This window comes from Phasianus colchicus, chromosome 34, assembly GCF_987193195.1.
Source record: "Phasianus colchicus chromosome 34, bPhaCol1.hap1.1, whole genome shotgun sequence".
NCBI classification, from domain to species: domain Eukaryota; kingdom Metazoa; phylum Chordata; class Aves; order Galliformes; family Phasianidae; genus Phasianus; species Phasianus colchicus.
In genome coordinates this window covers 884,470-910,396 of record NC_143469.1, presented here as the reverse complement: position 1 = coordinate 910,396, position 25,927 = coordinate 884,470, and the positions used below count along the sequence as shown (strand labels likewise).

Here is a 25,927-nt window from a genome sequence, read left to right as displayed (position 1 = left end):
TGCTTGACCAACCTGGTAGCCTTCTATGATGTTGTCTCTGGCTGGGTGGATGGGGGGAAAGCAGTGGATGTAGTCTACCTTGATTTCAGCAAGGCGTTTGATAGCGTCTCCCACGACATCCTTATAACAAAGCTGAGGAAGTGTGGGATAGATAGTGGACAGTGAGGTGGGTTGAGAACTGGCTGACTGGCAGAGCGCAGAGGGTCGTCGTTGACGGTGCAGAGTCTGGTTGGAGGCCTGTAACCAGCGGTGCTCCCCGGGGGTCGGTGCTGGTTCCGATCTTGTTCAACATCTTCATCAATGACCTTGATGAGGGGATAGTGGCCACCCTCAGCAAGTTTGCTGATGATACGAAGTTGGGAGGATTGGCTGACACGCCTGAAGGCTGTGCTGCCATTCAGCAAGACCTGGACAGGCTGGAGAGCTGAGCAGAAAGAAACCTGATGAGGTTTAACAAAAGCAAGTGTAGAGTCTTGCATCTGGGGAGGAATAATCGCATGCACTGGTACAGGTTGGGGGATGAGCTGCTGGAGAGGAGCTCTGCGGAGAGGGACCTGGGTGTCCTGGTGGACAGCAGGTCGGCCGTGAGCCTGCAGTGTGCCCTTGTGGCCAAGAGGGCCAACGGCATTCTGGGGTGCATTAAAAAGAGCGTGGCCAGCAGGTCGAGGGAGGTGATCCTCCCCCTCTCCTCTGCCCTGGTGAGGCCTCATCTGGAGTACTGTGTCCAGTTCTGGGCTCCCCAGTACAAAAAAGACAGGGACCTCTTGGAAAGAGTCCAGCGGAGGGCCACAAGGATGGTGAAGGGCCTGGAGTGTCTCTCCTATGAGGAAAGGCTGAGTGAGCTGGGTCTGTTTAGCCTTGAGAAGACTGAGAGGAGACCTGATCCAGGTCTATAAATATCTGAGGTGTGGGGGGCAGAGTGGCGAGGCCGGACTCTTTTCAGTGGTATGTGGAGACAGGACAAAGGGAAACGGCCGAAAACTGGAGCATAGGAAGTTCCGCACAAATGTACGCAAGAACTTCTTTACGGTGAGAGTGACGGAGCACTGGAACAGGCTGCCCAGGGAGGTTGTGGAGTCTCTTTCTCTGGAGATATTCATGACCTGCCTGGATGCCTACTTGTGCGACCTGGTGTAGGGAACCTGATTTGGCAGGGGGGTTGGACTCGATGATCTCTGGAGGTCCCTTCCAACCCCTACAATTCTGTGATTCTGTGGCTGGTCACACCGCCTGTGGCCGGCGCGCTCTTGTGGGCCGCCTTGGTGGCAACCGGGCCTTTCGCTTCCGCAGGCAGGGTCGAGGAGTCGACTGCTGCCTGGAGGCAAATTACAAATTGTGTAAAGCTCTCACTTTCATTTTGTCTTATGGTGGACCATGGCGATGGCTTAACAATAACTTTAGAGGCTGTGCGAATAGCATCCCTGGCTGCACAAGTAGTTGTCATAACTTCATGGGGCTGGAGGCCCAGGGCCTGTGCTTGGGGGGCAATCATTGTTGGGTCTGTACCCATCAGCCGCTCCAGCAGGCTGGAACCATGTAGCAAGTGATCCGCCCCAGTTACTTGAGCTAGTTGTCTTGCACAGTTATCTTCCCATTCTTGTTTAAAAACAATCATCCCTGCTCCGTCAAAAATTAGTCTACAGGTTTATGTCAAATGGGAGCATATCATCTCCCCCAAAAACACCATCTATAAGGGTGGAGACCATAGCTGAGTTAAGCCCTTTATCTGCAATTGCCTTAACAACTGCTTGTATATCCCTAGGGTTTATCGGCGAGTGGACCCTCTGTCCCCCATCCATCACCCGGGCCGGGAACGCTAGTGTGGCCGATGGGGCCCAGTCAGCGCATGCAATCTTTATTTTCCTCCAGTCTGTAAGAGGGATTTCTCCCCCTCACGGTTTCTCTTTAATTTGGATGGGAAAATTTCGGCTCTTAACTGTTCGTATTCATTCCCTCCTCCTCTGAGTTTAAGTCAATTGCGAACCACTCGTCCCAGCCAGTGTCTGATCCGGAGTCAGAGCCCGACTGATCGGCCACTTCCGGTTTCCCGTACCTCTTTGTTAGGCTCCGGCCCCGCCCGCCTCCCTTGCGGGCAGGCCGTTCCCTCCCTCTTGGTTCGTCCCGCCCTCTGCCCAGCGGGATGTTCGCCCCACAGCGGCATTTCTTCAGACGGCCGCTCTGATTGGCTTTCCACCCTTCACTCACGCTCCCCTCACCTTCCCGGTCGCTCCCACCGCCTTTATCTAACACCTCCTCGATGTTCCCGCCAAGGGCGTCCTCCCCCCGCCCTCCCTCTTCTGGCTCGGCGCCATCTTGGGGCGCATAGGGGGGCGGTCGAGCCCAAACTTCCTCGGGCTCTGATTTCCCCGCAGCAGCCCTGGCCTCCTCGATTAACCCACCCCAGAAGGATTTAGCACGTTTCTGTCCCTCCGTGGGCGGGTCGGGGTTCGATTGAGAGGACACGTCATCGTCATCGTCAGAGGGGTGCAAAGTCCGCGCGGCCGCCCTGACTCCCAGTCCCGGGGTGGCCAACAAACGGCTCTCTGCCGCCCTCCAGCTCTCCCGCTCCCGCATGGCCCAGCGCAGGGCCCGCACGACTCTCCCCCACGACTCTAGGCTTCTCTCACAGCCCGAGGACATCGTCTCCTGAGTTAACGCTTTAGTGCACTTATCCCACACTTCGGGGTGGAGAATATCCACCGGCTGGTCAATGACAATAATTTGCAAAAGCCTTGCAATAGCGAGAGTAAAATCTTTGGGCTTACAATCGATACCCCACTGCTTATCTAACTGCGATACGACCTTCACAAGGACTTCCATCCTCCTTGTTGGTCCGGGAGCGTCCTCCCCGCCAGGCTGGTCCTGCCGCTCCGGCCGCCGTTCACCCGTCCAGGCGACAATCCCGGGTTTCGGCACCACTTGTTGCCTATCGTAGGCGTGGTGACCTGGTTCGGGAACGGCACGGCGACCAATCCCAGGTCGCTCGGTCCATCAGCTCGCTGACACCAATGTGGTGGACGGCAAATGGCGTTTATTGGTGGGAAAAACAGCCTTATATAACCTGGGCACTGAACGCTATTGGCTATCAGGAGGGGGACCCTGTCTTCCCATACAACGCGATATCTTCCGGGCGCCAGACCCTCACTACCACACCATTCACCTCAGCCCAGAGATCCAGCTTATCCGGATCCCTCTGAAGGGCCTCCCTCCCCTCAGGCAGATCCACACCACTCCCAACTTGGTGTCGTCTGCAAACGTACTCAGGGGACACACAGTCCCCTCATCCAGGTCATCAACAAAGATATTAAACAAGGTTGGCCCCAGCACCGACCCCTGGGGACAGACACCACTTGTAACGGGTCTCCACCTGGATTAACTCCGTTAGCCGCTACCTGTTGGGCACGGCCCTCCAGCCAGTTCCTCCTCCTCCATGGGGATGTGTGGGGCAGAGGGAGACTTGAGAGCTGCTGTGGTGGGGGTGGGTTGGGGTTGGACTTGGACTCTTGTGCAGCCCAATAAAAACCAGGAATGACCAGTATGGCCTCCCAGTGGTCAGTGGAATCCCAGAGGAACTAGTAGGATCCAGAAGGAGTGCACACCTGTACGGACCAGAAAAGACCAGGATGGACTCCTGGTGGTCAGTAGAGACCCATAGGAACCAGTAGGAGCGCAAACCAGTCCCGACCCATAAAAAAAAGGAAGGACCAGCATGGCCTCGGAGCAGTCAACGCAGTCCCACAGGAATCAGCAGAAACCACTAGGAATGCACATCTGTATGCCTGGTGCTGGCCTCTCTGGCTGTGGCTTCAGGCCTGGTGACCAGTGTCGGCCTCCTCCCCTCCCCTCCCCTCCCCTCCCCTCCCCTCCCCTCCCCTCCCCTCCCCTCCCAACCAGATCTCCATCTATGATCTAGTGACTCGTCTGGTAGACGAGGGAAAGGCTGTTGATGTAGTCTGCCTAGGCTTCAGCAAGGCCTTGGACACTGTCTCGCACAGCATTCTCCTGCAGAAGCTGGCAGCCCGTGGCTTGGACAGGTACGCTCTTGGCTGGGTAAGGAACCGCTGGAAGGCCGGGCCCAGAGAGGGGTGGTGAATGGAGCTAAATGCAGCTGGCGACCGGTCCGAGTGTGTGGTGTTCCCCAGGGCTCAGTGCTGGGCCTGTCCTCTTCAAGATCCTTATTGATGATCTGGGCAAGTGCAATGAGTGCACCCTCAGGAAGTTTGCGGATGACGCCAAGTTGGCTGGAAGCGTCGATCTGCCTGGGGGTCGCGAGGCCCTACAGAGGGATCTGGACAGGCTGGAGAGCTGGGCTGAAGCCAATGGGATGAGGTTCAACAAGGCCAAGTGCCGGGTCCTGCACGTTGGCCACAACAACCCCAGGCGATGCTACAGGCTTGGGGCAGAGTGGCTGAAAGACTGCGTAGAGGAGATGGACCTGGAGGTATTGATCGACGGTGGGCTCAACATGGGCCAGCAGTGTGCCCAGGTGGCCAAGAAGGCCAATGGCATCCTGGCTTGCATCAGGAACGGTGTCGCCAGCAGGAACAGGGAAGTGATCGTCCCCCCTGGACTCAGCTCTGGTGAGGCCGCACCTCGAGTGCTGTGTCCAGTTTTGGGTCCCTCTCTGCCAGAAAGACACTGAGGCCCTGGAGCAGGCTGAAAGAAGGGCAGGGTCACTAGGGAGGGGTCTGGAGCACAGGCCTTCCGAGGAGCAGCTGAAGGAGCTGGGATTGTTCAGTCTGGAGGAGAGCAGGCTCAGGGGAGACCTCATTGCTCTCTACGACTACCTGAAGGGAGGTTGTAGTGAGCTGGGGGTCAGCCTCTTCTCTCCTGTAACTGGCGATAGAACTAGAGGTAACGGCTTCAAGCTGCACCAAGGGAGATTTAGGCTGGACGTTAGGAAATACTACTTCTCTGAAAGAGTGGTCAGGCAGTGCAATGGGCTGCCCAGGGAGTGATGGAGTCACCGACCCTGGAGGTGTTCAAGGAACGTTTGGATTTTGTGTTGAGGGACACGGTTCAGCGAGTACTATTGGTGACAGGTGGACGGTTGGACTGGATGATCTTGTAGGTCTTTTCCAACCTTGGTGTTTCTGTGCTTGTGTGTTTCTGTAACCAAGAGAGGAAAAGAGAAGCGTCAGGTCATAAAAGGGCATAAAGGATGGAACGCTGTCTCTGCAGCCGTGCTTCTGCTTGCGGGACGCCCGGCACTGCAATTGCGAATAAAATCTGCTTTATCAGAGATACCGTTCTGATAAAGCATTTGTTTGTTTCCAACAATCTGGGGCCTCCTTGGGATCCTTACCTTTGGGGTTCCCCTGCTGCTGACGTGCAGAAATCAAACTCTATGACCACAGAGTACTCACAAAGCAGTTCTGTTTCATCAGCGCTGCGCACACGCCGGATGCAGGCGGGGATATTCGCACCTAGCCTGCATACGGACGGCAAGAAAGGCACGTGCTTAACGAACAAGCTGCTTACATGTGCATGAGATGTCCAAGCAAAGGCTGGGTTAACACAATGATCAACATTCCCCCCCTCGCCCCACGCCTCAGCCCTTTTATCCTCCCCTCCCCTCCCCTTCCCTCCCTTCTCCTCCCCTCCCCTCCCCTTTCCTCCCCTCCCCTCCCTTCCTCTCACCTCCCCTTCCCTCCCCTTCCCCTCCTCTCCTTTCGGCCGGCAAGCCGCCCGCGTGGCGACAGCGCATGCGCGACAGCGTCTCCATAGCAACCGCGCTTCAGCGCGACTGTCCCCGCCCGTTGTCCCGGCGACGCGCCGTCGCGCGCGCTGTGACGTCATCGCCCCGCGCCCGGACCAGGAGCCGGCCCTGAGGAAGTCCTGCCGTGCCCCGCGCTGCTCCAACGCGGCGGGGCGGCCCCGGGGCTCCGAGCGCCGCCTCAGCTTCTACAAGTGGCTGTTCGGGGGGGGCATCGCTGCGGGGCCCTGCCTGGGAGGCTGAGAGGCCGGGGGGCCGCGTGCCGCTCTGCGTTGGCCCCGTGGGGCCTCTGTGCTCCTCAGGGCCTCTGCTCGGGGGCGGGAGGTGCCCCGTGTCCCCCCTCTCCCCCCGCCGTGGGTCGCCCGCAACGCCCCAGTCCCTCTGTGCGGCCCCTAGGTTTGCACTCTCCCCCCAGTTTGCCCCCTCCGCTTCCCCCATTCTGATCACTTCGGTCCTTTCCCACCCCTCCCCTCACTGCCTCCCCTCAGTGTCCACCCCTGTTTTCCATTCTGACCCCCAGCGTCCCCTGTCTGCCTTTCTGCCTGTCTGCCTGTCCGCCCCGGCCCCCCTTCCCTCCCCAGTCCCCTCTGCACGCCCAAAGGCTGTGCTGCCATTCAGCGAGACCTGGACAGGCTGGAGAGCTGAGCAGAAAGAAACCAGACGAGGTTTAACAAAAGCAAGTGTAGAGTCTTGCACCTAGGGAGGAATAATTGCATGCACCGGTACAGGTTGGGGGATGAGCTGCTGGAGAGGAGCTCTGCGGAGAGGGACCTGGGTGTCCTGGTGGACAACAGGTTGGCCATGAGCCAGCAGTGTGCCCTTGTGGCCAAAAAGGCCAATGGCATTCTGGGGTGCATTAAAAGGAGCGTGGCCAGCAGGTCGAGGGAGGTGATCCTCCCCCTCTCCTCTGCCCTGGTAAGGCCTCATCTGGAGTACTGTGTCCAGTTCTGGGCTCCCCAGTACAAAAAAGACAGGGATCTCTTGGAAAGAGTCCAGCGGAGAGCCACAAAGATGGTGAAGGGCCTGGAGCGTCTCCCCTATGAAGAAAGGCTAAGTGATCTGGGTCTGTTTAGCCTTGAGAAGAGAAGACTGAGAGGGGACCTGATCCAGGTCTATAAATATCTGAGGTGTGGGGGGCAAAGTGGCGAGGCCAGACTGTTTTCAGCAGTGTGCGGAGACAGGACAAGGGGAAATGGCCAGAAGCTGGAGCATAGGAAGTTCCGCACCAATGTGCGCAAGAACTTCTTTAGGTGAGGTGACGGAGCACTGGAACAGGCTGCCCAGGGAGGTTGTGGAGTCTCCTTCTCTGGAGATATTCAAGACCCGCCTGGACGCCTACCTGTGTGACCTGGTGTAGGGATCCTGCTTTGGCAGGGGGGTTGGACTCGATGATCTCTGGAGGTCCCTTCCAACCCCTATGATTCTGTGATTCTGTGATTCCGTGATTCTTCTGATCCCTGGTGCCCCCTTCCCCCACCCCACCCCCACCAGTCTCCCCGTTCTGTCTCCTTGAGTACCCTCCAGTCCTTTCTATCTGACCACCAGTATCCCCTGTTGTCCCTCCCAAGGTTGTCCCCAGGTGGATCCAGGAAGTCCTTGCATTCATCCAGAAGGGTCTGGAGATGTCCCAGAAAGATCCTGTAGGGTCCAGGTGGGTCTCCAGGTAATTCTAGGGTATCCTTGGATTCACTCAGAAGGGTCTGGGGATTTCCCAGAGAGGACTTGTCTGGTCCAGGGCGTCCTCTGGTGGGTTCAAAGGGTCCTGTTTTCTTCTGGGAGGGTCTGGAGATGACCCAGAGGGATTTGGGGGTGACCACGGGGTCCCCTGGAGTCCTCCAGAGGTCTCAAATGGGAATTCTGAGGACAGCCCCACATAGTGACACGTCCTCCTTCTGCTTTGTCCCCGCAGGATCGCCCTCAAAACCATCTGTTTCTATTAAAATAAATACTGCGTTGATTTCATTGCATTTTTTTCCCAAGTTCCCTTCAGAAATGGACGGTTCCTACCACACCCTCGTGCAAAGCCCCACTGAAACAAGCCCACGGAGGGCCACCGTGCGACACCAGGACAACCGTCAGCGGTGCCAGCACTGGGACAACATCCTGTCCCTGAAGTTTTCACTGTCACTGTAGCCGTGGAACCTGGCGCCGTCCCAACCCGTCTACCTTGAGAGCCCCATCAGCATCCTACAGCTCCCTGCCAAGTGTGGAGGGAGTGCTGACTGGGCTGAGGGGAGAAAGGCACTACAGAGGGACCTGAATAGGCTGGATCGATGGGCCAAGGTAAACTGAGTGAGTTTCATTAGGGCCAAGTGTCGGGTCCTGCTTTTTGGTCACAACAAGCCCCGGCAACCCTACAGGCTTGGGGAGGAGTGGCTGGAACGAGTGACAGGACGAGGGGAAATGGCCTCAAGTTGCGCCAGGGGAGGTTTTGGTTGGATATCAGGAAACACCTCTCTATGGAAAGGGTTGTTAAGCACGGTAATATAGGCTGCCCAGGGAGGTGGTTGAGTCACCATCCTTGGATATGTTTAAAAAGCATCTGGGTGTGGTGCTCTGGGCCATGATTTAGCGGAGGGTTGTTAGAGTTAGGCTAGTATGGTTAGGTTGTGGTTGGACTTGATGATCAGGAAGGTCTTTTCCATCCTGAGCAATTCTATGATTCTGTGTTTCTATGATTCTATGCTTGGCCTTGTCCAACGGAGCCAAATCTGAAACGCCTTGTTGTGCAGTGTGAAAGAAACACAGCAAGCTCACCACCTTCCTTTTTTTCCTTTGTGAAGTCCCACCCGAAGAAATCAGTGCAGTGGGAGATCCTGAAGAAAAGGGTGCTTGGGCGTGACCTGGGAGAGCATCTTCTCCACTCCGGCCATGATGCTGAGGAACAGCCCATTCTTGGGATCTTCTTCTGTTGGCAAGCTGAAGATTAAAGAGAGATCATGTCTAGCAAGGGGCAAGTTGATAGCAGTGGTTAACTGTGTACTGGGAGTTGATGGCTGAGGGGTGGATTGAGGCTAATGCTAATAAGAGGCAAGCATCAAAGTTCAATGTCGGAGCGCTGAAGACAAGTTTGCAATCTCTCAAAGTCTTCAAATAGATACTACGTATATTTTCAAATGATACAAACTTCATTACTGTGTGTGAGAGAAGATTCATAAGTACGGTGAGAAAAGAGTGGATAGAGGGAGTGAGAGATGGCAGGAGAAGAGCTGAGAGGTCTAACTGTTTTTAAAGGAGTGCTGAGGCAGCTGGCTTGGATGGCTTAGCTAGAAGAGTTTTTCTGTTTGCCTGTGTGCCCTGGGTATCCATCTAACATTGCTTAAAGCAGACTGTGCGAGCCAATCCCACGTTAGCCTTTTGGCCAAAGAGAGTGTACTGAATCAGTTTCAGAGCTCCTCTGGACATGAGATTTAACACCTCCAATCTGGTGGGAGCTGTGATGGGACTTGCAGTGTCTCTGGCTTCCCCAGAATTACTTTCTCCAGGCTGATTCCTAGGTCCTGGCATTTCTTGGAAACCAAGTACACCCCTCTGTCCAGTTTCTGCACCAGAACCTACAGTGACATCTGTGACAGCTTTCTCCTCTAAGGAAGAACCAAGCAGTTCCGCCTTAGAGGCTCTAAGCTGGGCTTAGTGGATGGGAGGTGAGAAGAGCACAGCCTGGACCAGGGCTTGAATAACTGTAAAAAAAAAAAAGGAACCCCTTCCTTTTCTTGACTCTATTTTGTATTGCTTTTGACTTGTTTTCCTCTTCTTCAATCCCCTCTGCCCACTTTTGTGTCCTTCTCTCCAGCCACAGATTTGACTCTGAGCAGATTCCTGACCTAACCCAGGACAGCTACGTCTGTGACATTCGCAGCGTGAGCTCCCTCTGCAAAATGTACTTCAGGGAGCTCCCGAACCCCTGCTGACCGACCAACTGTATGAGAAGTTTGTGGTAAGTACAAGGCCATGTCTTTCATTTGCCTCTTCCCTGGGCCTCTTGGCATGGCCTGTCACATACACACACCTCTGCGCACCCTTTTTGGTCTTCATTCTGTTTAAGTTGGGCTTGTTATAGAGATCCAAAGGTTGTCTCTGTAAATCAAGCAGTTCGTGCTTCCTGCACACCAGATGCCCACCTGGTGTTGGCATTCCACCACTCGAACAGTGGGAGATGGGTGCAGCAGTGCCCCAGCTCTGAGGTCCTTTTTCTGTTGCCCCATGAGGTTTACTCATGGGGGCGTGATATTGATGCCACACTGGGTGGTTCCAGGAGGTGGTTATTTGGGTATTAACAATGCCTGCAAGAATTCCTGTTTTTTTCCTGCTGTTCCAGCAGCTGTGCTGGTGGCATTTGGCCGATCCCCATCAACTCACTGATCCCCCAACTCGCTGTTTCTGTTAAGAAGGTAACAGTAAGCTCCCCAGTGTGTGTGTGCGATATATTTACCTCCGTCTGGAGCTGCCACACACTTCTTTTCCTTTTGACCCAGTGTTTTGCTTGCCTGTTGCAGCAGGACTTCAGCCGAAAACAAAAGTCTAGCTCTCAGTCAATGTGGCCAGTACGACCCCTGGGGTAATGCTTTGCTGAGATGTAATCTCTTCACTGTCCTGAAGGTCTTGTCTGCCTGTGCAGTGAGGCACAAGAGATGGCACGTGCCAAAGCCTTGTCCAAGGGCTGCGCATCTGCCCTGTCTTCTGTCTGATGGCAGCTTTAGCTCGTCTGCCTTTTCTTCAGATCACAGCAGAGCGAGTCTGCCTGCGTCAGCAGAAGAGTTGCCTTCATGGAGGTGCAGTTGCAGTCGGCCGTTGTAGAATTCATCTTGAACCACACGGACGTCCTATTCAGCTCCAAATCCAGCCCAGTCATCGGAGATGGAGCAGGTGAGCATCTCCCTCCTTTAGCCTTATCCTGTCCAGACACCTTGATCAAATCCTGACCTCCTCTGAGATATTTGAAATATGCTTTTACTGTCGAGGAGACAGCAGACTTCTGGGCTCACATAAGAATATGGCTACCAGTATCTTTCTGGGCAGCCAAGGATGCTCTGTAAGGACACACATCTGAGTGTCCTTTTGGCTGTTGCTGTTAGGTCACTGGCAAGCCAGCCATACAGAATAACTCAACTCTTTCCCCCACTCCCTCTCTCCTTTCTAAGATCACTCTCATCAGTGCTTCTATGCGTTTTCCCCTTTGAGCGGTCCTGCAGTGCAACACAGTGCACGGTCTGCTGATCCTCACAAGCATCTCAGAAGACAAATAGCAATTAGCAGATTTAAAGAAAGCACTTGGTATTCCTTAGCACTGATGCTGAGAAATGTAAGTCCTGCTCTTAACATGAGATATTCCGACAGACGCTTTCCTGCTTACTTCTGCACAGTCCCTATAAGTTAACCAGCAGGGCTGTCCAGCTGCATGGCCCAGTTCTCTGCCTGCATTGCTGATTTGTGGCTTTAGAATCACAGAAGCATAGAATGGCCTGGGTTGAAAAGGACCTCAAAGGTCATCTAGTTTCTATCCCCCTGCCACGGGCAGGGTCACCAACCACTAGACCAGGCTGTGCGGAGCCACATCCGGCCTGGCCTTGAATGCAGGCAGCTCTAAGTTTGTTCCATCTGCTTTGATAACCTGTCCTTCCAATGCAATTTGCACAGTCACGGCAGCTATTACCACCGGCGGAGTACAGATAGCTGCTTTTCCAGAATATTTGCTGCTTTCCGTTTTGTACAAGCGTTGCTCTTCGCTGCATAGCACAGTTGCTGTAAGTCCAGCTTTTGTTCCCACTGGAAGGCAGTTTGTATATCAGCAGGATGCAGGGGTTAGCTTGGCTGAACAGGAACAGCCACAGCAGGCTGAGCTGTGCCAGGGGAAGATCGACATGCAAAGCACCTGAGCCATGTCTTATTTTCACGTCAAAATGTCATCTTCCGGGGGCAAAACCTGGTATTTCTGGGAGCAAATGTCACGTATTTCAGAGAAAAATGGTATTTCTGTGATGAAATGCCATATTTATGGGAGTAAGTGTCATACTGAGGAGTGTAAAATAGTATTTTGTGGAGGAAATGTGAGGTATTTCTAAGAGGACTGGTATTGCAGGGAGCAAATGTCTTATTCTGGGGGGAAATGGTCATATGTATGTGGGAAAGCCGGTATTTCTGGGAGAAAAAGGCAAATTTTGGGAGGAAAAAACGGTATTTCTGGTAGAAAATGTCACGTATTTGGGAGAAAAATGGTATTTCTGTGAGAAAATGTTGTGGTTTTGGTTGAAAATGTCATATTTGGTATTGGAATCTAGTATTTTCTGGAGAACACCTGAAGTATTTCTAAGAATACTGGTATTTCTGGCAGAAAACATATTTTTGGAAGAAAAGGTCACATTCACAATTGAAATGTGGTATTTCTGGGAGAAAAGGACATATTGTATAACCAATGAATATACAGATGTTATAATTAAGAAATATACAAGAGAGTTTGGCTAAGCAGGTCATCACACCAAAGAAGAACATATAGAGGAATTACCCTTGTCCTGGGCCCGCTGAGAAGACTCTAAGAGGAGCTATCTGCACAAGAGACCCTTCCCCACTGCTCTTAAATGGGTCTAGGAGAGGTGCAGCCAGACTCCAGCCCTTCCAGCAGCACAGCTGAATTGCCTTCACCTGTGCTCCCAGGGCTGACTCATTGCTCACCCCAGGTGATCAATCAGAGGTTCAGGCTGCGATTCAGCAGTTCCCATACAATGCCCAAGATGTATTCCTGGACTGGGGCAACAGACACCTTATACTCCCAGGGTAGGAGATGCCCAACCCCCAGTTTCAACCATGTTTGGGTGACAGGAATAGTCTGTCCCCCAAAACCACCAATCATCACTCTGTCTCCATCAAATTTGGTCAGATCTCCGTAGATAATTGATGTTTCCTCTCCAGTATCAACGAGTGCCAGAACTCTCTGGACGTTTTTCCAGAACCAGAATATTGTCAACTCTACATAGGGCCTCCAGTCCCTCCCGGAGGCCCTAGGGGGACTAACATCCCCTGTCACGCCATGAACTGAGCCTAAGTCAAGTCTTTTGTTTCAGGTGGCTCAGGCACTGTAGCCCGAGACACCTGAGGGGACTTCTTTTTTCTATTGGGAACAATGAAATCCTTTAAGTCCTATGTCATCATTGGTACTTTTTCCTCTAACTCTTACTCTTGGTTTCTTGGGTAATTTTCGAATTTCTGCTTGTCCTTCTGCTGTTTCCACAGCTGAAGGAGGATGTGATTGGGCTGGTGGCCGATTTTTGCAAATTGGACCCCAGCCCAAATAATATCGTTAAACATTTGTTTACGCAAAACCCTTACGGGCCCGACTGCGGATTCCGCACAGGTGGCCTCTTGGTTTTAACTACTGGCAGCACCTCTGCTTCTTCTACTACTCAAATATTGCACCTAGTGTGCAGACGCTCTGTCTCCCCCAGATCAGCTGCTGACTGGGCAGCCTGTTGAATCACAGCCTCTGAGGCCACCAGGGGGTTTAATATGGAAACTAAGGTTCCATATAGGTGAGAAGGGGCCTGCTGTAAGATTAAACCTCGCACACCTGCCAAAAACTTCACCATATCTGGGCTTTCTAACGAGTCCTCATATATCGCTTCTCTTATGCCCAGTTCACGAATAAAATTTTGAAGGCCCTTCATGGAGGACCATAATCTTGTGTTTAATGGAATACCTGATTTGTTCAGCCAAACCGTGCAGCATGCTGCCATTAACCAGTCTATTATTGAATGGTTCTCGATGTTATGCTGAACAGCAGCATGCAGTCTCTGCCTGAGGGCAGGGTGTACCATCATGGTGGCCGATTTTGATACTTCTGGCCCATTAACCATGATGCCTTCCGCCGCTGAATCCCATAATCTAAGCAACCACGTGGGTACGCTCTATTGGCTGCTGCTGAAATCTCTGCACCATATCCATTAGTTCTGTTGGTGTGTATGGCCCAGCCGTTACGTTACAAGTAAATGCGTTTGGGCAGGGAGCCATTGGTCAGGGGGCACCCCTGCCGGTCTATCTTGTACTTTCTTTGTCTTTTGGGTTATAATAGGACGGAGTTCCAAGGAATCCAATGTGGTTTTGGTTGAAAATGTCATATTTGGTATTGGAATCTAGTATTTTCTGGAGAACACCTGAAGTATTTCTGGGAGAAAATACCATATTTCTGGAAGAAAAGGCCACATTCACAATTGAAAGGTGGTATTTCTGTGAGAAAAGGACATATTATATAACCAATGAATATACAGATGTTATAGTTAAGAAATATACAAGAGAGTTTGGCTAAGCAGGTCATCACACCAAAGAAAAACATATAGAGGAATTACCCTTGTCCTGGGCCCGCTGAGAAGACTCTAAGAGGAGCTATCTGCACAAGAGACCCTTCCCCACTGCTAGTCAGCTCTTAAATGGGTCTAGGAGATGTGCAGCCAGGCTGCAGCCCTTCCAGCAGCACAGCTGAATTGCCTTCACCTGTGCTCCCAGGGCTGACTCATTGCTCGCCCCAGGTGATCAATCAGAGGTTCAGGCCGTGACTCAGCAGTTGCCATACAGCTGCCCTGGGAGGGACTGGAGTCAGCGTTCCTGGAGGTGCTCAGGAAACATGGAGATGCGGTGCTGAAGGACACGGTTTAGTGGGAAATAGCGGTGGTAGGTGGGCGGTTGGACAGGATGATCTTGGAGGTGTTTTCCAGCCTTGTGTGATTCTGTGTGTTTTGGTGCTAAGGATTTTGCCTCTCTGTTTCTAAGCAAAAGCACAAGACTCCTTGCTGTCTGCTCTTTATTGCAAGGTGACAGCCAGCACGGGTTCATGAAAGGCAGGTCGTGTTTGACTGACCTCATCTCCTCCTACGACTGGGAGACCAGACTGGTAGATGAGGGAAAGGCTGTCGATGCAGTCTACCTAGACTTCGGCAAAGCCTTTGACACGGTCTCTCACAGTATCCTTCTGTGGAAACTGGCTGTCCGTGGCTTGGACAGTTTTACCCCCCGTTGGATAAGGAACTCACTGGAGGGCCGTGCTCAACGGGTGGTGGTCAATGGAGTTAAGTCCAGCTGGCGACCTGTTTCAAGTGGTGTCTGTCCCCCAGGGGTCAGTGCTGGGGCCCATCCTTGTTCATGTCTTTATTGCCGACTTAGATGAAGGGATTGAGTGTACCCTGAGTACGTTCACAGACGACACCAAGTTGGGAGTGGTGTGGATCTGCCTGAGGGGAGGGAGGCCCTTCAGAGGGATCCGGATAAGCTGGATCTCTGGGCTGAGGTGTATGGGATGAGGTTCAACAAGGCCAAGCGCTGGGTCCTGCACTTTGGCCACAACCCCATGCAGCCCTGCAGGCTTGGGTTGAGTGGCTGGATGTGTGTGAAGAGGAAAGAAGCAACAAACAGGACCCAAGGAAATGGCCAGAAGTTGTACCAGAAGAGGTTTAGATAGACGTAAGGAGAAACTATTTCTCTCAGAGAGCGGTCAGATGCTGGAATGGCTGCCCAGGGAGGTGGTGGAGCCGCTGTCCCTGGCAGTGCTGAACGAGGAGTTACAGGATCTCGTTTAGTGCTTGTGGTGGCAATGGTGATGGGAGGATGGTTGTGACCTTGCTGGTCCTTTCCGACCTTGTGATTCTATGATTCTGTGATTCACAACACAAACCCCTACCACCAATCACAGCCATAACTCAACCATAACCCCAAAGCAAACCCCAACCCCAACCAACAAGTAACCCATAATTCCAACCAGAACCCCAACCAGAATCCCAGCCCCAACCACAACCAGAACCCCAACCCCAAGCACACATTTCCAATTTCTGAGTTTTGTGCTTCCGTTGCCCTCTTTTTTAATGACTTAATGAAATAATTGCAGTGAGAAATCCATTCCTCAGCGCAGACTGGGGAACTGAGCAGCCATGAGCAGAGCTGAGTGCTGCTGGGGCCCCACGCGGGCGGGGCAGTGAGTCACAGTGGGGCCCATTGTGACGCGTCCCCGTGCCCCACAGGTCCAGCAGTGCCAGCGCTGTGCCCCTCACTTTCCGTCAGGACTCTGATGGGACAGCACGCGAGCAGACCTGCGGTGCAAACCGCCCCTCAGGCCGAGCCGCAGCGCTTCCTGCCGCCCGTGGCCGCCCGGGCCACGGCCGGTCCCCAACCTCAGCCCTCATCCTCTGCGATGGAGGAGAGAAAGCCCTTCCGCCCCGCGGAGGCCAAGGAGAAGGGCAACCCCCCCCCGGAGCCCACTGTTGTGCCGCCCGGTGAGTGAGGGTCCCCTCAGGACTGGGGGGGGAGCGCCCTCTGCATGGTGCGGGGGCTGTGTGAGGTGGCAGAGGGCAGAGCCCCCTCCTAACCCTAAACCTAAGCCCAAACCCAACCCCAACCTCAACTCCAACTTTGATCCTAACCTGAACCCCAACCTCAACTCCAACTTTGATCTTAACCTGAACCCCAACCCCAACCTCAATCCTAACGCTAACCTGAACCTCAACCCAACCTCAATCCTAACACTAACCCCAACCCCAACCCTAACATGAATCCCAACCCCAACCTCAATCCTAACACTAAACACAGCCCTAAACCCAACTCTAATTCCAACCCCCCCTGCACTCCCAATTCCAGCTCCCCGCTTGGACACCTCTGGGATGTCTATGTGTGCCGTGGAGCGTTACGCGATGGACAACATTGAGGCCTTTGTCCGGAGAACGGAGGTGACTGCGGCCGCTGCCGTCGCGGCGGTGCCCCATTGTACCCCCGGGTCGGTTTCAGCTGCAGGAGGGCTGTGCCCCCCTGACCCCCTGCTCACGCTCCCCCCACTCTCTGACAGCCTCAGAATGAGGAGCAGAAGATGAAGTTCCTGCAGAGCATCCGCACCATCTGCAACACCACAGCGGAGAGGAACACGGCGCAGGAACTGCGCATCTTCTGCCGCCGGAACGATCTTGTGGAGAACATCACGGTGAGGGGCGGTGGGTGCTCGAGGGGGGGCAGTGGGCGGCTCCGCTCCTCCCGGCGCTGCGAGCACTGAGTGCCCGGTGCCATCCCGCTGTGCTACAGGTGCTGCTGGCAGAGGAGCCGCACGAAAAGCTGAGCTCTGAACTGCGGCTTCAAGCGATAGCCACCATCACCGCCCTCAGGTACTGCCCCACTGCTGCCGGGATGGCCCCGCAGCATTCGGATGGCCCCACACTGCCTGTATGGCCCTGCAGCCCCAGGGGACGATCCTGGTGGTACCGGGCTGCTGCTCTCCCCCATTGGGGCTGGCCACAGGGCCGAGGGAGTCCTGCAGCCCTGCTGGGCCTCAGCTCTAACACTGACCGTAACCTGGCCCTAATCCTAACCCTAAGCCTGAGCCTAACACTAACCACAACCTAAACCCTAGCCCTAGCCCTAATCCCAACCCCAACCCCAACCCACACCCACCACAGCAGCTCTCAGGACTCCCTCTGCCCCACACATCCCCATGGAGGAGGGGGCTCCTTCCGGCATTGCCCCACCGCTATGCGGAGTGCTTCCCTGTGGGGGGGTCCACTCCCCGTCCCGCAGCACAGCGCTCTCAGCTCCGCAGTCCTTGTTTCTGCAGCAAGGTGGAGGGGGTGTTGGAGGAGAAGATCCCTCTCTTTGCTGTGTGCTTCCAGAGCCTCCTCCTGCTTCCCTCGGAGCAGGACCTGGACATAAACCTTTACTCCAAGGTGGGTGCTGGGGAGCTGCAGGGCCTCCCCGCCTTGCAGGACAGGGTCTTGCCGTGCATTCCCCGTCCTCCTCCCCTCTGATCTCCCCCCACTCTGTCCATGCTGCAGACTCTCAGAGCTCTGGATGACATGCTGCACACACTGGTGTTCGTCCACCCCACTGCCAGCATTGGAGAGGAGTTGAAAAACGTCTTCCAGGTGAGCTGTGCCCGCGGGGGCCGCACGGAGGAGGGGCGTTCCTCTGCCATCCCCACCCCAAAAACCTTCTGGGGTGATCCGGGGGGCCGCAGCGCAGAGCAACAGCTCCTCTTCCCACAGGTGCTGCTGCCCTTCACCTCCATGCAGAACTCAGCTGCACGCCAGAGGGTAGTGGGGCGCATCTGGAAGCTGTGCCATTCACTGGCGCATTACTGCCAGGAGAGGGTAAGGGCCCGACCCCCACAGCCTGGGGTCTTTGACCCTCCTTTTCCCCGCTCTCCCCTCTCTGGGCGTGCACTCAACATTCTGCTCTCCACGCACAGCCCCATCACTCCTCGGGACAATCCAGATCCACCCGCTATGACGAGTTCCGCCTGCCCGTACTGGGGCAGCTGGTGGGAAGCCTCATCCTGTGCTGCGCGGAGGACAAAACACACCGCTGTGCTTTGAGCGCTCTCCATCACCTCTACAAATTTATCCTGTGGAGAAGCCGTAAGCAGACGGCCACTGACTGCCTCCATCCATTGCAGACGTCCCACGGGGCCGAGCGTGGATGGCGCTGCGTCAGCTGCTGCTCAGAGCAGTGAAGAACCCCATGGCACTGGGGAGCTGTGCCCCAGGGCCCCAGCTCGGGGGGGGTAGCTGTCCAGCTCCCTGCAGGGCTAGCACTGCTCACATACCCACACCTCGCTCTCCTTTCCAGGCTGGGAAGCGCAGCCAGATGAGCAGAGGAAACAGGAGCAGTGGGAAGATGACCACGAGTTCTCCCTCACCTGGACCACCAACACCTCGGACGTTTTGCTGGTGAGGAGGGATCGCCGCGCCAGGACTTGTGGCCACAGGGTCTGTGGGGATGGGGGGAACACAGTTGACGTTCCTTCCCCCCTCTGTGTTTGTTCCTCCCCAGCGCTTTGCAAAGCACTTCCACTCATCGGAGAGAACCGACCTCATCCTCCTGGTGCTGCAGGCTATGAAGGACTGCAGCAACTACAACACCCAGGTTGCTTCCACCATGATGGATGTGCTGATGGTTGACTTCAAGCCTACGCCCAACGATGTGAGCAACCGGCAGCTGCTTGCCAGGGGGCTGAGCCCATGGGGGGTGGGGTTGAATTGGAGGCTGGGGGTTGGGTTGGAGTTGGGTTGAGTCCTGGGGGTTGAGTTTGTGTTGGGTGCTGGATGTTGGGTTTGGGTTGGGTGATGGGTGCTGGATGGTAGGTGGGGTGGGGTGGAGTTGGGTTTGCTGGGGGTTGGGTTTGTGTTGGGTGGGGTCATGATGGTTAGAGTGGGGTTGGGTTGGGTTGGGTGCTGGAAGGCTGTGTTGGGTTGGGTTGTCCTGCATGGCACTGGTCTGATTGGAGACTTCAGGGTGCTTAGCCCCTCTTGGGGACACCTGGAGTGAAGTTCTGCTGTCCCCATGACCCTTCCAGGTGCAGCGCATCGTGACAGCCATCCACAGGAGCAGGAAGCTGATCACAGAGGAGAAGGCATTGAAGCACATCCGTGACACCTTCCCGTGCCTGGCCGCCGCCAACCCTCGTGCAGTGACACTCAGCCTGCTGCACTGCTCCCCCACCTGTGACAAGTGCGCTGCCCCCACCCCCTGTAGAGAGAGACCCCCACCCCACAAGGACAGGGACCTCCACCCCACGTGGATAGGGACCCCCATCCCAAACGGAGAGAGGCCCCCACTCCACACACATAGGGAGACCACCCCATGTGGAGAGGGATGCCCACCACACATGGATAGATAGGGACCCTCAGCCGATGCGGAGAGGAATCCTCAGCCCACACCTAGAGAGACCCTCACCCCACTCATAGAAGGACCCCCAGCTTACACAGAGAGGGACCCCCACCCCACTCTTAGAGAGGCTCCCGCTGAGGATGGCTCTGTGCCGCAGGGACACATGGGAGCTGTGGGAGTTGGCGCTGTCCTCGGTGGACGTGGTGCCAAAGATGGTGCAGGAGCTGCTGCATCTGCTGGAGATCGCACCGCTGGGCCAGGAGACCGAGATCGGCACCCTTACCCTGGCTGTGAGTTTGAGGGTCTCCCGGGAACACTCCCTCCCCCCTCCGCCCAACCCGGGGGAGCAGCTCAGAGCTGAGCGCGGTTCGGGTGCTTTCCGCAGGCAGCCACGGCGCTGCATGAGCTCCTGCAGTACCTGGAGTACGGCCCGCAGGTGCGAGCGCTCTTCCCGGAGCTCTTTGTGGCGCTCATCATCCAGTTGGTGTCCTCCGGGGAGCTCGGTCCGCTGTTGGTCGCCGCCATCACGGAGGAGCCATTCCGCCCAACTGCACCCACCTGCGCCATCAGGTAACAGCGCCGTGCCGCGCTGACCCGGCGGCACCACCCACGCTGACCCCTGACCCCATGCTGACCCCTGACCCCACGCTGACCCCTGGCCCCGTGCTACCCATGACCCCACACTGCCCCATTTTTATGCAGGATGGTGGTGGAGACAGCGCACCTTTTGCTGCTGTGCACTGATATGGACAACCTGGCGTTCTCCATGGAGGCCCATGACCTGTGGGCAGAGCTGCTGGGCGCTGGCAGGTGGCGGAATGGCCTGCACTTCCTTGCCAAGTACGGCCCCAACCCCCTCCATGTGCTGCCTCACATGTTGCCCCCTGTGCTGCCCCACATGCTGCCCTCCTGAAATAAGTAGGGATCAAGATGGGGAGTGCTCAGGGGTGCCAAGGCGAGGCATGCAGATGGAAGAGCACACTGTGGGGCAGGATGGGTGTTCCAGTCCCCCCCCCAGCCCGGACCTGTGGGATCAGCCCTCCAACACGGGCTCAGCTCTCCCCCCATCCCACAGGGTGATGCTGAGGAAATGCCGGAGCCAGTGGAGCCGCATCTTCATCCACCTGCAGAAGCTGCTGCAGTACCACCAGCTGCAGTGGAGGGAGGTCCCGGCCATGGCGCTCTACTTCGAGGTGGGTGTGGGGATGATGCAGGGGTCCCCTTGGGGGGATGTGGGGCTGAGTCCCCTCCCGCGTGCTGACCGTCACTCCTCACAGATGTGGAGCTGCCGGGGGCACCGGAAGGATGACACCCGCACAGAGAAGATCTTCAGGAAATACATCCACAGCGAACGGCGCGAGAGCAGAGAGCTGGCGCTGCGCGGGCTGCAGAACCTTTATGCAGGGAGGATGCAGCTTCTGCTGCCCGATGTGCTGCTGTGGCTGCAGGACGTGCGGGCTGATGTCAAACTGCAGGCCACGTGTCTGCTGCAGGACATCCTTGCACAGCACCCCGCCAGCATCCGAGGTGTGCTCAGCCAGCTGGCCGTGCAGCTGCTGTCCTGCTTCAACGAGGTGAGGGTCGCGGGGCAGCAGGGAGCACCCAACATCCTCTGCACCGTGCAGAGCTCAGCACCACTCCCCATGTGTGTCCCCTTCCAGGACAACGCAGAGGTGCGCTGGCGCTCCATGGAGCTCTTTGCGCTGCTGCTGGAGGCGCCAGGCAAGAAGCAGCTGCTGCCACAGGCAGAGAGGAGTCTGCTACCTCTTTTCATCCACATGAATGAGGACATCCCCAACGTGGCCCAGGTGGGCGCAGCTCATGGGATCACGGGGTCGTGGGGTTCACCTGGCATGACCGCAGCCCACCCTGCTGATTCACTGCTTTGTGAATGCTGGGAAAGGCCTCTGAGGTCAGCGGGTCTGACCAGCAACCCCCCTCCACACCCTCCCATACAGTCCTCCTAGATCTCCGTCCCTTGTTCACTCATCCAGCCCTCCTGGATATCAGATACGCCCCCTTATATGCACCCATACAGTCCTCCCAGTTCCCGTCCTCCGCCACACCCACCCCTACAGTCATTGAGCTTAGGAAAGCCCTCCCAGATCCCACACTGCCGTTCCCCCAGACCCTGCGGGCTGAGACCATCTGTGGTGCCACCCCAGGATGGGGGTGGTGGTGACACCGCAGGCTCTCTTGCCAACCCCCCCAACTGTGTTGTTGTCCCCCAGGCTGCTCAGAATGCTCTGATCCATGCCGCCAAGTTCCTGGGCTGGCAGGAACTGCAATGCTTGGCCAGTAAAGCAGAGATCTGGATGATCGCTCACTGCCTGGTAAGGATCCCCACCTTTCAACCCCTCTCCTCCACCCCGGGACCAGCCCTGCTCCAGCAGAAAGGAGGGGGAGGCAGCTCTGTGGGTGCCTCCTCCACCGTGCTGTTCTCTGCAGCTTCAGAAGAGGGACAGAGATGCGGAGCAGTACCTCAAGCAGACCGTGCTGCATCTGAACAGCCCCCAGGCAGCTGTGAGGGAGGTGGCCGTGCGCTTCCTGGGTGAGTCCCGGTCCCAATGCGTCCCCATCCCTCTGCCCCCACCCCCGTCTGAATGCTGTGGGTTCACTGCGCAGGGGAGGCCTTGGGGGATCACTGGGGAACCGATGGTGTTCTTGGGTGTTATTGAGGCAACACTGGGATCATTGGGACATTATGGGGCTCAGTGGGGAATTGTGTAGGGTCTCTGGGGGTCATTGGGGCACCATTGGTCTTTGGGGGCATTTGTGGCACCATGGGGGTCATTGGGGTCCCTGGGACACTGTAGGGTCTCTGGGGATGATGGGAACGCTATTGGAGTACTGTGGGGTTTCTGGAGATCCTTGGGGCCTCATGGGGGTCCCTGGGGGCACCGTGCGGGTCCCTGGGCGCTGTGTGGTCTCTGGGCACCATGGGGCCAGGCAAGTGTTGACAGCGACTGTGTGTGCAGGGATGCTGGGGCGGCAGCTGAAGAACGAGAACCAGGAGATGGTGTTGGACATCCGTAAAGGTGAGCTGTCCCCCCCGCTGCCCCGCGCCCCAGGAAGCGCCGTGTGGGGCCCACGTGGTGATACAGCCCCGCTCCATTGCAGCCCTGCAGGGTGCCAAGGGAGACAGCGAGCCGGCCGTGCGCTGCCTGGTGCAGCAGACACTGCTGATCCTCAGCCTAATGGAAGATGTGCCACCCACCAGGCCTAGGGGCAGAGCGTCGCACCAGTGGTTCCGGAGGATGTGGAGGGAGTAGTGCCCGTCCAAAGTGTTTGGGGGTGTTTGCATTCTGCTCCTCACTGCCACACTAACGCCAACCCTAAGAGCAACCACAGCCCCAAAGCAAACCACATCCCAACCATAACCACAACTCCAACCTGAACCTCAAGCACAATCATAACCCCAGCTGACTTGCGAAAACTCCATAACCACAAAGGAGTGATAAAAGCAGGTATGTTTATCAGCACTGCGTGCACACACTGGATGCAAACAGGGTAACCCCTCCTAGCTTGCAGCTCCTCCTAGCTTGCAGCTCCTCTTTCCCAAAGCAAATGCCATTAATGCACTCCCAAAACAGAGCTGCACCCCGGAGAGGACGAGCTGGGCACAACGCACAAGGTCCCGCGGTCTCTGCATCTGCGAGGGGAGCAGAGCAGCTTTCGCGGGTGCTTTGGGCACACCAGAGCACCCCTGCGTGTCAGCAGGTTGACTGACAGTCAGTCTCCTCTGATGAGATCTCTCCCTCCCAATTCCAGAGGAATTTCCACCCCTCCATGTGGATCCAAGTCACCTTTGTGGTGGAAAAACAGCCCGAGAAGAGAACAAGCGATGTCTAGAAGAAGACCAGGTGAGACTGCAGGCTCAGGGTGGGATCTGCACGGGCTGTTTCCCTGACCCGGCAAGAGCCCATTGCCCAACCCCACACAGTCACTGTTCAGGGCCACCCAGTGGCGCTGAATGCAGCACATGGAGGGCTGGCATGGGGCTGCCGGGAGCCAGCACAACCCGAGAGCTGTGTGTGGGTAAGGCTGTGTTGCAGCCAAGGGTCCCGGCTCGGGGTTGCAGTATTCAGCCCCAAAGCTGTCACCCACTCAGGCAGACCCCTCCCACTCTGTCCTTTCAGTCAGCTGCCAGCGGTCCCGGGGGCATCTTCTGCCAAAAAGCAGCCTCAGGAAAAAAAGAAGGGAAAATGCTCCACCAAAAGCAAAGTGACAGAGATGGGTCCAGCACAGGCAGTGCAACCTCCACGCGGCAAAGAACAACAACACGGTGCGGTGAAAGCCCCCACTAGAGGAGGAGTGACAGAAAAGGCACGGGCCAAGCTCAGAAAGCACTGCAGAGCCCCAGCCCTGCAACAAACAACGCTGGCAGCCCTATGGTCCTCCAGCTCTGAGACCAGCCTGCCTGAGGAGCGCACCTGCAATGCCTCTGCTGCGGTGCCACTGACACACAAGGGGAGCAGATCTATGCAGAGTCAGCCACCAAAGAGCAAAGCGGGGCTCCCCAGGTGGGGGATGTCCTGTCCACGCTGACCAGGGCATGGGGTGCCCAGGAGAAGCAGAGCTCCACCTGAGGCTGCAAAACAGGTGCACAGTTCCCATCTCTGCCATCCCTGGGTGCCTGTCTCAACCCTTCCGTGGTTTTGGCTTGCAGTTTGCTTTCTGAGGCACTTCTTGCCATACAACTCCGACTTAATCTAGGAGATGCGAGGTGGGTGTGGCAACCAACATCACTTGGTGGTCATCACATTTTACATTTGAAAGCATTTCTTTGGAGCTGTTTGCCTTTGGAAGAGATTGCTCAGGAGTGTTTACTGGCTGAAGGTCTGGCCTGCAACCAAAAACTCCAGCTTGGTATGGGAGAACTGGGGAACACCACCATCGTATTCAGTGAGAAACAGGATGCAGGTGGGCTTCCTCTGATCTGCTGGCGAGGCCCGGGAGATGGGAAGAAAGGAGTTTCTGCTGAGATCCCAAAGCCAGGAGCTGCTGCTCCGAGGACAGCTGACTCGACCACTTTGGATTTGAACTGTCACTCCAAAGAGAGCTGCCTCTTTTTTGTGGCCCCTTTTGGGCTTATAAATAAGTTTGTACAGTTGCCGTGTCATCAACCGAACAACAACCCCTGCTGACCCATCACTACTGAACATCAAGGTCTGAACTACGAACCAAGCTGGACCCGTGGACCCGTGGTGGTGACCGTCTCTCTCCTGCTTGCTACAGAGACTGCTTGCTTTTATTTCCCATCTTTTCTATCGCCCGTCTTCCCCATCTCCCTGAACAACTTGGATTTGTAATAAACTGGACGGGCTAACATCTAACCCGTTGCGTCTTCATCTCTCCGTCAGCTGTACATACATTAAAAGAACCTCCCCTTGCTCTGATAATGGCAGCGAGACAGTGCCGTCTCCTTGAAGAAAAGCAGAGGGAGAGGAACAATGGGGACTCTTCCTTCCAAGACCCCTTGGCTCTGACAGACTACATTCCTTGCAGCCAGCAGAAGAGAGCGTGACTTTGGAAAATGAGGAACTTGAGATCCCAAGGCTGCAAGGAATGTAGTCTGAGTTCCTCATTTTCCAAAGTCACGCTCTCTTCTGCTGGCACACTGAGCACACCAAAGCCCAGGATTTGGCAGCATTTGAAAGGCGTAGCTATGCATGAGGCTGGGCCTGGGCCAAGAGGAGACTGTTTCCTTCCAGCTCGCTGCTCCTTCAGATCCCTGGTGGGAAGAGAAGGGCTTTCTGGGAGGCGCTGGCATAGCTTAGGGGCAAAACACTGCAGCTGGGCGACTTGTAGGGAAGGGATAAAGGGAGACAGAGAAATGGCCGCCTTCCCTCAGCGTTCTGAGCTGAAGCCACCCCGGGGCTATGCATGAGGGAAAAGAACTGAGCTATTATTTGAGAAGAGTCTCTCTTCTTGTACAGAAATCCATCGGTTGTCAAACCACATGGGAAGAGATGGAGGAAAATACAAGAAAGGATCCGTCCCTGAAACTCAGGCCCCAGGAGAAACAACTCCGCATTTAATAGAAATATTTGCATTCCCTCGCCAACTGGGTTTTGAGTAAAAGCTAGTCCCGTGTCCAACAGATTGTTAAGGTACCATGTTGCAATTGAAAATCCAAACCCTGGCTTTAGAAGCAAAGGAGAAGCCAAAGCCTGCCCCCCGACCCCCTGAAACGTTGCTTCTCTCTCTCAGCCTCGGCAGGCACTCGGCCGGCCATCTCTAAGAGGGCACGGGTGTGCTCCTCCCAGACAGCTCGTACCCAGCGGTGAATGTGGCACCAGGAGACGTGGGATGGGCTGCCAGGAGCCCCCACTTCACAGGGCTGTCCCCTCCCCAGCCCTCAGCAGAGCCCCAGCTCAGCCGGAGAGCTGTGTGTGGGAAAGGCTGTGTCACAGCCAAGGCTCCTGGCTCGGGGCTGCAACAGGTGCCTCTTTTGAGCACTGCTGTCGCGAGCATTGTTCCAAGATCAAGGTGGGCTGACTGTGAACGTTTCAGAAGCAAGAAGGAGAAGGCCAGAGGCCCGGAAACGTGACCTGTGCAGGAGCTGCCCTGAGCAGCCGAGCACTG

The 25,927-nt window shown here is 55.8% G+C and overlaps 1 protein-coding gene across 11 annotated transcripts; it reads left to right on the top strand.

Annotated features, from left to right (window-relative positions):
* The first annotated feature begins 5,983 nt into the window (after positions 1-5,983).
* On the top strand, positions 5,984-24,301 carry LOC149913837 (maestro heat-like repeat-containing protein family member 7). Of its 11 annotated transcripts, none has more exons than XM_090128638.1 (29): positions 5,984-6,112; positions 7,285-7,367; positions 7,626-7,999; positions 8,500-9,360; positions 9,510-9,653; positions 10,035-10,274; positions 10,437-10,582; positions 15,715-15,966; positions 16,328-16,416; positions 16,533-16,664; positions 16,763-16,842; positions 17,289-17,397; positions 17,506-17,595; positions 17,716-17,820; positions 17,919-18,087; positions 18,299-18,399; positions 18,503-18,652; positions 19,026-19,180; positions 19,497-19,629; positions 19,725-19,909; positions 20,042-20,179; positions 20,415-20,913; positions 21,001-21,147; positions 21,571-21,672; positions 21,788-21,890; positions 22,318-22,377; positions 22,460-22,806; positions 23,111-23,202; positions 23,479-24,301. In XM_090128638.1, the coding sequence occupies exons 5-27, from the start codon at positions 9,640-9,642 to the stop codon at positions 22,609-22,611; spliced, it is 3,351 nt and encodes a 1,116-aa protein (XP_089984764.1). In that variant the 5' UTR covers positions 5,984-6,112; positions 7,285-7,367; positions 7,626-7,999; positions 8,500-9,360; positions 9,510-9,639; the 3' UTR covers positions 22,612-22,806; positions 23,111-23,202; positions 23,479-24,301. The 11 variants fall into 11 exon arrangements, with proteins under 11 accessions (XP_089984764.1, XP_089984766.1, XP_089984767.1 ...); XM_090128645.1 differs by having other exon boundaries at positions 5,985-6,112; positions 8,500-9,653; positions 20,415-20,532; positions 20,617-20,913; XM_090128640.1 differs by having other exon boundaries at positions 7,697-7,999; positions 8,500-9,653.
* The last annotated feature ends 1,626 nt before the right edge of the window (positions 24,302-25,927 follow it).